Consider the following 15,180-nt stretch of genomic DNA (forward strand, 5'->3'; position numbering starts at 1 on the left):
AACGCAGTTCTTTGCATAAAGACACAATAAGACGAAGATAATTTTTAAACAGTTTATTAAGTAAATTACGCATGTGTTATTAGTTCTCCTTTTCTTGCACAGTCTTTGTACCACGCAGACGACCAGTACGACGAGCAGCAATAAGACCAACTTTGCGACCAGCTGGAGCATCTCTCCTGATGGTTGAAGGCTTACCAATATGCTGATGGTTACCACCACCGAAGGGATGTTCTACAGGCTGCAGAGAAGGAGAGAATAATGTAACAAAGCTACATAATTCCTAGGCAGAAATATCCATGTCAGGGTTGTAGATTGTCTGCAGATGCCAAAGTCTGCCCCCTGCCATTATGCTCGCTACACCTAATCAAGCAGGTAAAAACCAGTATACAAAAACTTACGTTCATAGCCACACCACGGACACGTGGCCAGCAGTTTCTCTTGGCCTTGTACTTGTGGTAGGCACGACCTGCCTTCAGAATAGGTTTGTCAATACGTCCACCTCCAGCAACAACGCCTGCATTTCAATAAGGTTGGTTAAAATAGAAGTTGTCTTTTTAATTTACGCTATATAATACAATATACAACTTTCATTAAAAGGACTTTCTAGTCGTGGGACAAAAGTCACATTCACACAGTGACTGCGTGTGGTGCACATTTTCTCACCATTCCCCGGTTTCCCATGTGCTAGTAGGTGGTCTCCTGACCGATTTGCATACGTGCAGTAAATGTACCAACTAGACTTCGACTTCTCTCAAAAAAAAAAAAAAAAAATGAGCCAGATAAGTCTAGGTGGCACATACACATGCTTATGTGAGCAGCAATACATGGAATCGTGACACCATTCTGCAATCCTGTAAGAGGAAATAAAACCTGGGGTTATAATTGAACATTAACACCCACCAACAATGGCTCTGTTTGCAGAAGCGATGACCTTCTTAGAGCCAGAAGGCAGCTTCACTCTGGTCTTCTTTGTTTCAGGATTGTGGGAGATGACTGTAGCATAGTTGCCAGATGCACGGGCCAGTTTGCCACGATCGCCTGGTTTCTCCTCTACACAACACACAATGGTTCCTTCAGGCATTGTGCCAACAGGGAGGACATTGCCGATGTTAAGCTGAGCTGAAAGCAGAATTATGATATTAGTTCATATACGAGCTTTGAAGTAGATACCTTTCCCCATAACAGTACAGTTGTGCTACAAACTAGACAATGATACTGCATGAAGTGTGGGAAAAACAAAGCGTATTTTACAACATCAAGAATATGTATGTTTACGTTCTCGCTCAGCTGCATATTGTATTGTGATTGCATATTTGCAGTATTTTTGTGGAAGCATCGGGGAGATGTACAGTACTGGTCAAAAGTTTGGATACACAAATGATGTGTGTGCAAAAACTGTAAAATGCTGCGGAATATGTTGGCCCTATATACAGAGGTTATTATTTTATACCTGTTCCTTGCCCTTATTGGAATGTGCACTTTGTAAATTCAGACTGAAGGTAGCAAAACCATGAAAGAATGTGTTACACTCAAACTACACTCGTACCCCGATGACAGCTTTACACATCATTGGCATTCTACCAGCAGCTTCATCAGGTAGTCACCTGAAGTGGCTTTCCAATAGTTTTGAAGGAGTTTCTTGATGTCCTGAGCACCTGTTGGTAGCTTTGCCTCCACTCACACAGAGTTAACACAATTGAGATGGGTGGGATAAGTTATCAGGTGATTGTATAGGCCATGTAAACTGACAGCACTCCATTCCTCTTATCACATAGCTATAACATTGCCTGCAGATGTGTTTTGGGGTCATTGTCCTGTTACAACACAAATGATGTTCCCACCAAGTGCAAAGTAGATGGGATGGCATGTCTGTGCAGAAAGATGTGGTAACCATGCTAGTTAAGTCTGTATTGAACTTACCAACAGTTTCACCACACAGCATCACACATCCCCCTCCACCATGCTTCCCAGTGGGTACCACACACGTAGATACCATCGGCTCACCTTTTCTGCTCCTTGGCGGTTGGTAACAAAAATCTCAGTCTCAGACTACAATACAGCTTCCACTGACTAATGTCCAGTCCTTGTGTTTCTTGGACCAAATATGTTTCTTCTTCTTTGCAATCCTCAGTAGTGGCTTCTTTGTAGTAATTTAACCATAAAGGCCTGCTTCTCTTAACATCAGCTGTCCAGAGAAAACTTAAATATGTCTCTGTATAATTTATGAGGACTGTTATTGGTGTTGTCAATTTGCAGTTTGATACTAGTAACTTACCTCCTGCATAAGTAATTCTTGGTTTGTTTTTTTTTGTTTTTTTTTAAAGGCGGTACTCATAATAGCCAGTTTAAATCATAGCAACTGTTTTCATGACTGCACTAGAAGATACCATCAAGGTTCTAGCAATTTTACTGAACATATTTTCAAACAATGATGGACTATCATATCCCTTTACTTGAGTCTAGCGGTTCCTGCCATATTCTGGAATAGGGTTCAGGACTGTACAGAACTGTGTACCAACGCTGCCTCTGCAAAATACTTTTTCTGAAAGCCAAGGTAGTTCTGTTCACTGGAAGCCATCCCAGATGAAGCGGATTGAGAGACTGCCAACTCATCAGAACAAAGAAGGGGTACTTTTAAAAATCTAAGGTTCAACACAGTCTGGTTAGTCTCATGTGCTTTTTTTTTTTCTTCTTCACTCCTTGTTTCAAAGTGTGCTTCTTTGTGACTTTTTGCTGCCTTTTGTCTGAATCTACACCATGCACATTCCATTAAGAACAAGGAAAATCACTGCATAAACGTGTATGTTTAATGACTGGTACTGTATGGACACACCATTATGTAATCGCATTTGGTAGACACATACAGATACAAGGGAGGATCAGTGTGAGGGTATGTGCACACGCTGCGGATCCACAGCGGATTTGGCCTCTGCAGATCCGCAGCAGTTCCGCAGACAGTGTACAGCAGGGTTCCCCAACTCCAGTCCTCAAGCCCACCAACAGGTCATGTTTTCAGTATTTCCCTTGTATTTTAACAGGTGATGAAATTATCACCTGGGCAATACTAAGGAAATCCTGAAAACATGACCTGTTGGTGGGCCTTGAGGACTGGAGTTGGGGAACCCTGGTGTACAGTACCATGTAAGTCTATGGGATTTACAATACGCAGTGCACATGCTGCGGTTTTTTCACTGTGGAAAAGCTGTGGTTTTAAATCCGCAAAAAGAATTGCCATGTCAATTCTTTCTGTGGATTCTGCTGCGGTTTGCCACCTATTCCATTGTCCAGGTGTCAAACCGTAGGGGAAAACCGCTGGCCAATCCGCAGGTCAATTTACCTGCGGTTCTACCTGAAGATTCTCACGGAAAAATCCGCTGGTGAATCCGCAGTGTGTGCACTAGGGTGACCGCAAAAAAAAAAAAAATAAATAAATCGATGTAGCAATTTTGTCCGTCTGGACCCCACAAAACGATTCCCCTTTCCAGATATTGAGATAGCCAAAATTTGAGCTCGATCAAACGACGTTAACCCGTGCCGCTCGTCGCTCAAAGTTTGAAAAAATCCAAATTGAGGTATTTTAAGATTTAGGTATTTTGCATAGTCTGTTAGACTATAAAGAATGTGACAACAACATTGCAGAAATAGCCCTGACCAAATTTTCGAACCATTTGTGGTATTTGAATGCAGAGTTGGTGGGATTATCGTTTTTTGATCCCACCATTACAGACAATGAAAAATTGTTAATGGCTAATAAATTGCTCAGTAGCACAGATGAACCATCAGAGCACACTAGGGTTGTAAATCCAAAAGTTAGGAAAGAAAAATTAAAAGAGGTAGGAAGTAACCGACTTTAACGACCTTCTGACAAAAGATGAAGAACAAAAGCAATATGTCCTGCAAGTTGTAAGCAAATGCCGAGCATTATATTCTGACGTTTCAAAAACTACTTTAACAAAAGCTCTAGAATAGATTAGATAACTATGTAAAATTATCAACTCATGTAGGTTAGCGTGCTCTGATGGTTCATCTGTGCTACTGAGCAATTTATTAGCCATTAACAACTTTTCATTGTCTGTAATGGTGGGATCAAAAAACGATAATCCCACCAACTCTGCATTCAAATACCACAAATGGTTCGAAAATTTGGTCAGGGCTATTTCTGCAATGTTGTTGTCACATTCTTTATAGTCTTAGGTATTTTGCATAGTCTGTTAGACTATAAAGAATGTGACAACAACATTGCAGAAATAGCCCTGACCAAATTTTCGAACCATTTGTGGTATTTGAATGCAGAGTTGGTGGGATTATCGTTTTTTGATCCCACCATTACAGACAATGAAAAATTGTTAATGGCTAATAAATTGCTCAGTAGCACAGATGAACCATCAGAGCACACTAGGGTTGTAAATCCAAAAGTTAGGAAAGAAAAATTAAAAGAGGTAGGAAGTAACCGACTTTAACGACCTTCTGACAAAAGATGAAGAACAAAAGCAATATGTCCTGCAAGTTGTAAGCAAATGCCGAGCATTATATTCTGACGTTTCAAAAACTACTTTAACAAAAGCTCTAGAATAGATTAGATAACTATGTAAAATTATCAACTCATGTAGGTTAGCGTGCTCTGATGGTTCATCTGTGCTACTGAGCAATTTATTAGCCATTAACAACTTTTCATTGTCTGTAATGGTGGGATCAAAAAACGATAATCCCACCAACTCTGCATTCAAATACCACAAATGGTTCGAAAATTTGGTCAGGGCTATTTCTGCAATGTTGTTGTCACATTCTTTATAGTCTAACAGACTATGCAAAATACCTAAATCTTAAAATACCTCAATTTGGATTTTTTCAAACTTTGAGCGACGAGCGGCACGGGTTAACGACGTTTGATCGAGCTCAAATTTTGGCTCTCTCAATATCTGGAAAGGGGAATCGTTTTATGGGGTCCAGATGAACAAGATTCCGACATTTTTTCCCCCCCATATGAGATCCGGTCACCCTAGTGTGCACATAGCCTGAAGATCCAGAACTAAACCCCAGAAAATATCTGTAAAAGCCGTAATGGCGCTCACATTTTAAACAGTCAGCATACCTTTCTTTCCGCAGTAGACAAATTGACCAGTGTGGATTCCCTCAGCTGCAATGAACAGTTCAGTCCTCTTCTTAAACCTGTAGGGGTCTCGGAAGGCGACCTTGGCAAGAGGAGCACCACGGCCAGGATCATGGATAATGTCCTAAACAACCAAATAAACGTATTACTCTCACACCAAAGCAGCAGAAATTTCAGGTAGTCACGTCTATAATATAATATGCCATGCAGATTTTGGTTAGCAACAGTCTTGTATTGTTGATGCTTATTGGAGCCAGGATCCAGCACAACAGCCAGCACCAATACAGCAAAAACTCTCCAACATCTCTCCTTTGAAAAAACCACCCTAATTTAGACCTGATTTTTTTTCTCTTTTCAATTCCTTTATATACTTGCCATCTTCTTAGAACGGACCAACCTCAAAGACAGATTTCCATAAAAATGCCTGGGAATCTTTAGTATTCTGGTCAGAACCAACAAGAGGGAACTAACAGACACAGGGAACATAAGAGCTGCACACAAGTTGTGAACCCAAGCACCACGAGCAGGCGCTTTCACATGTTGTAAAATGCCCAAGGAAAGCCCCTGTCCTCAATATACCCTGACAGAACGCCTGTGGTGTTGACTTACCCACCAAAGATTATAAGTTATGTACATGGTGTATTACTTGAATGAATAGTGGACTGCAGAGTCCATTGTCCTAGCTTTCTCCAGTATTGCAGCACAATCTACCCAGTGTCCATGTGGCACAGATGCAGGCCCCTTCACCTAGTCTTCAGCAGTCATGCTTCGCATACTATAATCTGTGAAAGTTTGTCTGCAGAAACCTCAGACAGCGCCTGTGGACGCTCTGCTCCTAAGTCATCAGCAGCGCCATGAGCAGCACCGCACCACAATGTCAGATTGACAGACATGAGAATGCCAAATAAAAAATGAAGACAGCGCCTCAGAAGTTGGTGAAAAATTCTGTTTCTTTATTCTGCCATCTGTGGCGAAATTTCGATCTTACATGATCTTTTTCAAGATCATGTAAGATCAAAACGCCGCCACAGATGGCAGAATAAAGAAAAAGAATTTTTCACCAACTTCTGAGGCGCTGTCTTCATTTTTTATTTGGATGTCTGGATATTATTACGGGAAGGACTCTCTGGAATTGACGTGCACCTCTAGTGTGGGTAAAGTTGACCCCTTATTGCTATGAGGTGCTGTGGATTTTTTTTATTCTTTGATTGTAGACATGAGAATGCATCTTCACTATGTATTTAAGGGTTTCTCTACCACTGGACAACCCCTTAATAGTGGGTCAAAAAAAGAAACTCATCTCCTGGACTGGCACCAACCATCCCATGCATTGCTCAGTGCTGCTGTAGCGCCGGCATGGCTTCCTAGTATTAACATCCGGCTGCTCGCTGGTCACATTGCGCCTCAGCTGCAGACCTAACATGACACCATCTATGGATGCTGATGGCAGGAATCCAGGCAGGGGCACAGCACTGAATAGAAGAGCGGTGCTGAGCCAACAGGCAAGTTTCCACCTTAACTCAGTAATTAGGGGAACTTTAATCCCCTTTAACATGACTGAAGGTACACTATGAACACCGGGTCCCAGAAGTATTTTGTGCAGTGTACACAACTATTCACAGCACTACAGACGTCTGCTCACGGAATCCCATAGCCAATGATTCACTAAAACAAACATCAACATCTAGAATCTCAAGCATTTAATTCCCTACTGTAGTATCTGCAACGTAATAACCCTAGTTGCTCAGTATACAGTACCATCTCATAGCTGTTTCACTTCAACACCCGGTCAAAGAATACTTACTTTTACAATACCCTTGATGTAGCCATGTCTTTCAGCAAAGTCGACAGCCCTGAGCTTTGCGGCACCTTTCCTGTGCTTCACATGAGCTTTGAAAACAGAGCCGGCACCTTTCCTCTGTCCCCTGATTACACGTCCCATTGTGACCTGTACGACCAATCAAACATTACAGATTAACAAAGAGCAGGAGCACAAGTCACCATTTAGTAAGGCTGAGAATTGCTCATACACACCAGAGCACAGGCAGGCCGCCATAGCGCCCGGTATCTTATGTCTACAGAGGGCTGCCAAATTCTAACCCCAATAAACAAGGGTTAGGTATGTGGAATTCCTAACGCCAGTTTCAGGAGATATAAGCTTCCGCTATAAAAAGTAGGAAAATGCAACACTGACGGGCAAAAAAAATAAATAATATATATACACACATATATATATATATATATATATATATATATATATATATATATATATATATATATATATATATAGTGACTACAGGGGTCCCATTACTGTTAGTAATGTAGGTGTACAGTAATGTGCATGGGGGTTCACAGACAGGCGATGTGGGTGAAAAGCATACAGTACGGCGGTTCTCAGACTGCCAATCCTTCTGTGCTCCCTGAGATAAACCACTACCGGAGATGTCTGGCAGCCGTTCCTGTGTATGGCAAAGCTGGGGAGGTCGCATCATCGTTTAGCTGACAACAATCTAGAGTTTGGGGGCTTTTACTCATCTTAAGTGGGAGCAGCCTCTGATTTTTCATTAAGGCTGAGTTCACACGTCGCGTTTTCTTCGCGGCGGTTTTAAACGCGCGATTTTGCAGCGAAAAATAAGCATCCCATGCAATCCTATGGGATTCCGCAATGCTGTGTTTTTTTCCACGGTGGACTCGCTTTGCGATAAAAAAACGCAGCAGGCTCATTAATTTAGCGGAATCGCGGCGATTCCGCCCACATAGGAATGCATTGTTCTGCTTACTATCCGCATGTGGCTGTGCCCACCATACGAAAAGTAAGCAGAACATTTGCGGATGGTACCCACGGTCCGGAGGAGAGGACACTGTCCTCCAGGCTTTGGGTACCATATCCCTGTAAATAATAGAATTAAAATAAAAAATATTGTTATTCTCACCTTCCGGCGTCCCGCGCAGCCTTCCCACCTCTCTCCACGCTCTCGTTCCCAGTAAGCCTTTGCGAGAATGACTGCGATGACGTTGCGCTCATTCGCTCAAAGGATTACTGGGAACGGGAGCGTGGAGAGAGGGGAAGGCTGCGCGGGACGCCGGAACGTGAGAATAACATTTTTTTTTTTTTTTTTTACATTTTATCATTTACTATTGATGCTGCAATAGTAAAAAGTTGGTCACACTCGTCAAACACTATGTTTGACGAGTGTGACCAACCTGTCAATCAGTTCTCCAAGCGATGCTACAGATCACTTGGAAAACACTGGCATTCTGCAAGCTAATTACGCTTGCAAATCGCTAGTTTTTCCACAGGAAAATCGCGGGAATTTAAAATGCGATTTTCCCGCGGAATGGAATTCCAGAATTCTCGCAGTAACTTCTGCGAGAGTTCCGCTACGTGTGAAAGTAGCCTTACACTTACTTAACCCCTTACCTACAATTGACGTAATATTCCGTCCATGTGACCATGGACCTAATTACCATGGACGGAATATTACGTCATCGCGATCAGCGGCGCCCACGTGGTGAGCGCCGCTGATCGCGGCCGAGTGTCAGCTAATTATCATAGCTGACACCCGGCACAATGTGTCAGGGGCGGTCACGGACCGCCCCCGACACGTTAACCCCTTGCACACCGCGATCAAACGCGATCGCGGTGTACCGGGGGTTAAAGGGAAGCATCGGCAGGGAGGGGGCTCCCTCCGTGCTTCCCTGAGCCCCCCACGGCAGCGCAATGTGCAGCGCTGCTGCGGGGGTCTCTTTCCCTACAGGCCCCCGGATCCAAGATGGCGACGGGGGCCTGCAGGGAGCTGACTTCCTCACTGCCTGCAAAGCGCAGGCATGAGGAAGTCTGCAGCAGTGCCTGTGACAGATCGCTGATCTGTCACAGTGATCTGTGATGTGACAGATCAGCGATCTGTCACAGGACAGTGATGTCCCACCTGGGACAAGGTAATAAAGAAAAGAAAAAAAAAAAAAGTGTTAAAAATAATTAAAAAAAAAATCGCTAAATAAATCAGTAAAAAAAAAAAAAATATTCCCCAATAAATCCATTTTTTCAAAATAAAAAAAAACAAAAACAATAAAAGTACACATATTTGGTATCGCCGCGTCCGTAATGACCTGCCCTATAAAACTGTCTCATTAGTTAACCCCTTTAGCGAACCCCTTAAAAAATAAAAAAAAAACGAAGCAAAAAATAATGATTTATTATCATACCACCGAACAAAAAGTGCAATAACGCGCGATCAAAAAGACGCATATAAATATGCATGGTACCGCTGAAAACGTCATCTTGTCCCGCAAAAAACGAGCTGCCATACAGCATCATCCGCAAAAAAATAAAAAAGCTATAGCTCGCAGAATAAAGCGATACAAAAATAATTATTTTTTATATAAAATAGTTTTCATTGCAAAAAACCGACAAAACATAAAAAAAGACCTAAATGAGGTATCGCTGTAACCGTACTGACCCGAAGAATAAAACCGCTTTATCAATTTTACCGCACGCGGAACGGTGTAAACGCACCCCCCCAAAAGAAATTCATGAAACGCTGGTTTTTGTTCATTCTGCGTCCCAAAAATCGGAATAAAAAGCGATCAAAAAATGTCACGTGCCCGAAAATGGTACCAATAAAAACGTCAACTCGTCCCGCAAAAAATAAGACCTCACATGACTCGGTGGGTCAAAATACGGAAAAATTATAGCTCACAATATGTGGTGATGCAAAAACTATTTTTACAATAAAAAGCGTCTTTTAGCGTGCGACAGCCGCCAAACATAAAAACCGCCATAAATCGTAAATCAAACCCCCCGTTATCACCCCCTTAGTTAGGGAAAAATAATAAAACTAAAAGAAAATGTATTTATTTCCATTTTCCCGCTAGGGTTAGGTTAGGGCTAGGGCTAGGGTTAGGGCTAGGGTTAGGGCTAGGGTTAGGGCTAGGGTTAGGGCTAGGGCTAGGGTTAGGGCTAGGGTTAGGGCTAGGGTTAGGGCTAGGGTTAGGGCTAGGGTTAGGGCTAGGGTTAGGGCTAGGGCTAGGGCTAGGGCTAGGGCTCAGATTAGGGTTAGGGGTGTGTTGAGGTTCGGGTTGGAGTTATAATTGGGGGTTTCCACTGTTTGGGCACATCAGGTGCTCTCCAAAGGCAACATGGCGTCTGATCTCAATTCCAGCCAATTCTGCGTTGAAAAAGTCAAATGGTGCTCCTTCCCTTCCAAGCTCTGCCATGTGCCCAAACAGTGTTTTACCCCCACATGTAGGGTATCAGCCTACTCAGGACAAATTACAAAACAACTTTTGGGGTCCAATTTCTCCTGTTACCCTTAGGAAAATAAAAAATTGGGGGCAAAAATATAATTTTGCGGAAAAAAATGTTTTTTTTATTTTCACGCCCAGGCGTTATAAACTTCTGTGAAGCACTTGGGGGTTCAAAGTGCTCTCCACACATCTAGATAAGCTCGGTGGGGGGTCTAGTTTCCAAAATGGGGTCACTTGTGGGGAGTTTCAATAGTTTAGGTACATTAGGGGCTCTCCAAACGCATATGACACCCGCATACCAATCCATCAAAGTCTGCATTCCAAAACGTCACTACTTCCCTTCCGAGCCCCGACGTGTGCCCATACAGTAGTTTTCTCCCACATATGAGGTATCAGCGTACTCAGGACAAATTGGACAACAACTTTTGGGGTCCAATTTCTCCTGTTACCCTTGGGAAAATAAAAAAAATGGGGACTAAAAGATGATGTTTGTTGAAAAAATACGATATTTTTATTTTCACGCCCGGTCGTTATAAACTTCTATGAAGCACTGGGGGGTTCAAAGTGCTCACCACACATCTAGATAAGTTCATTAGGGGGTCTAGTTTCCAAAATGGGGTCACTTGTGGGGGGTTTCCACTGTTTAGGTACATCAGGGGCTCTCCAAACGCAACATGACACCCGCAGACCATTCCATCAAAGTCTGCATTCCAAAACGTCACTACTTCCCTTCCGAGCCCCGACGTGTGCCCATACAGTAGTTTTCTCCCACATATGAGGTATCAGCGTACTCAGGACAAATTGGACAACAACTTTTGGGGTCCAATTTCTCCTGTTACCCTTGGGAAAATAAAAAAATGGGGACTAAAAGATGATGTTTGTTGAAAAAATACGATATTTTTATTTTCACGCCCGGTCGTTATAAACTTCTGTGAAGCACTGGGGGGTTCAAAGTGCTCACCACACATCTAGATAAGTTCATTAGGGGGTCTAGTTTCCAAAATGGGGTCACTTGTGGGGGGTTTCCACTATTTAGGTACATCAGGGGCTCTCCAAACGCAACATGACACCCGCAGACCATTCCATCAAAGTCTGCATTCCAAAACGTCACTACTTCCCTTCCGAGCCCCGACGTGTGCCCATACAGTAGTTTTCTCCCACATATGAGGTATCAGCGTACTCAGGACAAATTGGACAACAACTTTTGGGGTCCAATTTCTCCTGTTACCCTTGGGAAAATAAAAAAATGGGGACTAAAAGATCATGTTTGTGGAAAAAATACGATTTTTTTATTTTCACGCCCGGACGTTATAAACTTCAGTGAAGCACTGGGGGGTTCAAAGTGCTCACCACACATCTAGATAAGTTCCTTGGGGGGTCTAGTTTCCAAAATGGTGTCATTTGTGGGGGGTTTCTACTGTTTTGGTACATCAGGGGCTTTCCTAACGCGACATGGTGTCCGATCTCAATTCCAGCCAAAAAGTCAAATGGCGCTGCTTCCCTTCCGAGCTCTGCCATACGCCCAAATAGTGGTTTACCCCCACATGTGGTGTATCAGCGTACTCAGGATAAATTGCACAATATCTTTTAGGGTCCTGTTACTTTTGGAAAAATAAGAATTGAGGGTGAAAAGATCATTTTTGTGGAAAAAATATGATTTTTTAATTGTACTGCTGTACGTTATAAACTTCTGTGAAGCCCTTGGGGGTTCAAAGTTCTCACCACACATCTAGATAAGTTCCTTGGGGGTCTAGATTCCAAAATGGTGTCATTTGTTGGGGGGTTTCCACTGTTTTGGTACATCAGGGGTTTTCCAATCGCGACATGGTGTCCGATCTCAATTCTAGCCAAAAACGTCAAATGGCGCTGCTTCCCTTCCGAGCTCTGCTATGCGCCCAAATAGTCATTTACACCCACATATGGGGTATCAGCGTACTCAGGACAAATTGCACAATAACTTTTAGGGTCCTGTTACCCTTGGAAAATTAAAAATTGGGGGTGAAAAGATCATTTTTGTGGAAAAAATATGATTTTTTAATTGTACCGCTGTACGTTATAAACTTCTGTGAAGCCCTTGTGGGTTCAAAGTTCTCACCACATATCTAGATAAGTTCCTTGGGGGGTCTAGTTTCCAAAATGGGGTCACTTGGGGGGGTTTCCACTGTTTAGGTACATCAGGGGCTCGCCAAACGTGACATGGCGTCCGATCTGAATTCCAGCCAATTTTGCATTGAAAAAGTCAAACGGCGCTCCTTCCATTCTGAGCTCTGCCATGCGCCGAAACAGTGGTTCCCCCCCACATATCAGGTATCAGCGTACTCAGGACAAATTGCACAATAAGTCTTGCAGTCCAATTTCTCCTGTTACCCTTGGTAAAATAAAGAAAATTGAACCTGAAGTATTTTTTTTGTGAAAAAAAGTTAAATGTTCATTTTTTTTTTAATATTCAAAAAATTCCTGTGACGCACCTAAAGGGTTAATAAACTTCTTGAATGTGGTTTTAAGCACCTTAAGGGGTGCAGTTTTTAGAATGGTGTCACTTTTGGGTATTTTCTATCATATAGACCCCTCAAAGTGGCTTCAAATGTGAAGTGGTCCCTAAAAATAAAATGGTGTTGCAAAAATGAGAAATCGCTGGTCAATTTTTAACCCTTATAACTTCCTAACAAAAAAAAATTTTGGTTCCAAAACTGTGCTGATGTAAAGTAAACATGTGGGAAATGTTATGTATTAAGTTTTTTGTGTGCCGTATCGCTGTGATTTAAGGGCATAAAAATTCAAATTTGGAAAATTGCGAAATTTTCAAAATTTTCGCCAAATTTCCGTTTTTTTCACAAATAACCGCAAGTTATTTGAATGCAATTTTACCACTAACATGAAGTACAATATGTCACGAGAAAACAATGTCAGAATAACCGGGATCCATAGAAGCGTTCCAGAGTTATGACCTCATAAAGGTACAGTGGTCAGAATTGTAAAAATTGGCCCGGTAGTTAACGTGCAAACCACCCTTGGTAGTGAAGGGGTTAATGCCCTCCGTACACATTAAGATTGGGGGGGGGGGGGGGGGAAGCTGACGCTTTGTGACACCACAACAGATTAGGTTAAGGAGACAATGTCTGGGAAGTAACATTGGGGTCCTGTGTTCAATGGGAGATCAGCAGCTGCCGGAATGGTCTGACAATGGCTTTCTCCCCACGAACACCACACGGAACGTCACCCAAACCCTTGTGACTATGGGAAGCTAATGGGCCCAGCCATCGCAGGCTGCAGTCACACGTCCATGGTTTACAGCCTGTGTGCAGGCCACAATGCCCAACCAAGGGCCTCACACCCGGGCACAGCACAAAACCTGCGGAGTGATACCAGGGCTCTCTGTTATCAGCCGTGACTGCACTGACAAGGCGGGCAGTACCGGGCAGAGGACGCCACTCTCATGCCCAGGGCCTCCGAAAGCAGCAGCTGCTCATTTACCGGGTTGGCTCACCACGGGTTAATGTCCCAGTCAACCACTACCGCCGGCATGACACAGACTGGAACAAAACGTCTCATAATCGGCATCACTGCACCCAAATACGCCGGCACGGCGCACGGCCGGGCTCCCAAACACTGGTGTCCCGGGGAGGAGAAGCCGGCTGGCAGGATGGCTGAGATCCACGACCGATTGCGGGACGGGAGACTCGGCTCCATGATGTTACCTGGGCCCGGGCTGTCCGCGAAGAGGAAGTTCTTAGCAGCAGGCGGCGGATTTCTTCCGGAGAACGCGATGACGCAGTGCACGCTGGGAAGTGTCGTCACTCGTCAGAGCCTGGAAGGCGCCATATTTGATTCTGGAAATCACGAGAGACTGTTGTAAATATTCACCGGGCGTTCCAGTCATGTCACTACCGCTAGACAAGGAGGTCGGGGATAGCCGGGGATAGCGGGGGCACCTTCGTTACATGCACTTAGGGCGCATTTATTCCTATGGCTCTGAAGTAAAATCTCCCATACTCTTATTATGTTCCTGCTATTAGCCCCGCAGTCTGTCTGCGCCTCACATTCAGCCTGGTGTGAGCACAGACCTCAGCTTTTACCTGGTAGTTATGGGCCTGATGGTTTTTACAGGTAAATCATTCTTTATCCAGTGTCACCAGTGAAAACTGCACATAAGTGCGGCGAAAATGAAAAACCGCAGCAATTCTCAGTAAAACCGCGCAACATCCGGGGCAAACCTGTGTGGTGAAATGGTGGCATATGGCTGCAGACTGTGCCGAGTGTGCCCGACGCCCGCGTGGCACACCACATACATCTGCCCACAGTGTTTATGACTCGTCCCGCATGCAACGCGTTGATAGACGCAGCAAAATTTCTGTTTATACCTACAACAATAGCAAAGCAGGCAGTAGTGATGAGCGAGTATACTCGGGTGATCGAGTATTTTGGCGTGCTCGGCGATTTAGTTTTCGTCGTCTCAGCTGCATGAGTTATGGCTGCTGGACAGGCTAAATACATGTGGGAATTCCCTAACAAACAGGCATTCCTCACATGTATTCAGCCTGTCTAACAGTCGCAAATCATACAGCTGAGACAACGAAAACTAAATCTCCGAGCACGCCAAAATACTCGGAGGACACCTGAGCATGCTCGGAAAAACCCGAGCAACGAGTATACTCGTTCATCACTAGCAGGCAGCACTACAGGTACAGCCAAATAACGGGATTAGTGTCGTCTCATCCTGACCTGGATACAACCCTGGGACTCGCTTCTGACTGCTCTGCATCTGCCCCACATGTTCTTAGCTTAAACACTGCAAACAGATCGCTAGGGAGCATGGACGTGTT

General features: G+C 43.7%; 1 protein-coding gene across 1 annotated transcript; it reads right to left on the bottom strand.

The window, feature by feature from the left end:
• Positions 1-38: 38 nt before the first annotated feature.
• RPL8 (ribosomal protein L8) lies at positions 39-14,187 on the bottom strand. Its single transcript, XM_073566036.1, has 6 exons — positions 14,056-14,187; positions 6,915-7,058; positions 5,093-5,234; positions 901-1,119; positions 399-514; positions 39-238 (listed from the first exon to the last, which is right to left on the bottom strand). Exons 2-6 carry the CDS (start codon positions 7,050-7,052, stop codon positions 80-82), a joined length of 774 nt encoding a protein of 257 aa, XP_073422137.1. The 5' UTR covers positions 7,053-7,058; positions 14,056-14,187; the 3' UTR covers positions 39-79.
• Positions 14,188-15,180: the final 993 nt, after the last annotated feature.

The sequence above is a fragment of the Dendrobates tinctorius genome, unplaced genomic scaffold, assembly GCF_039654945.1.
Source record: "Dendrobates tinctorius isolate UK_male_01 unplaced genomic scaffold, ASM3965494v1 ptg000016l, whole genome shotgun sequence".
Classification (NCBI taxonomy): Eukaryota; Metazoa; Chordata; class Amphibia; order Anura; family Dendrobatidae; genus Dendrobates; species Dendrobates tinctorius.

Coding starts and splice junctions, on each gene's coding strand:
- RPL8 (XM_073566036.1), bottom strand. CDS start 7,052: ATGGGACGTGTAATCAGGGGACAGAGGAAAGGTGCCGGCTCTGTTTTC. Junction 5,235..6,914: donor ACATCAAGGGTATTGTAAAA/GTAAGTATTCTT, acceptor TTGGTTGTTTAG/GACATTATCCATGATCCTGG. Junction 515..900: donor TGCAAACAGAGCCATTGTTG/GTGGGTGTTAAT, acceptor ATTGAAATGCAG/GCGTTGTTGCTGGAGGTGGA.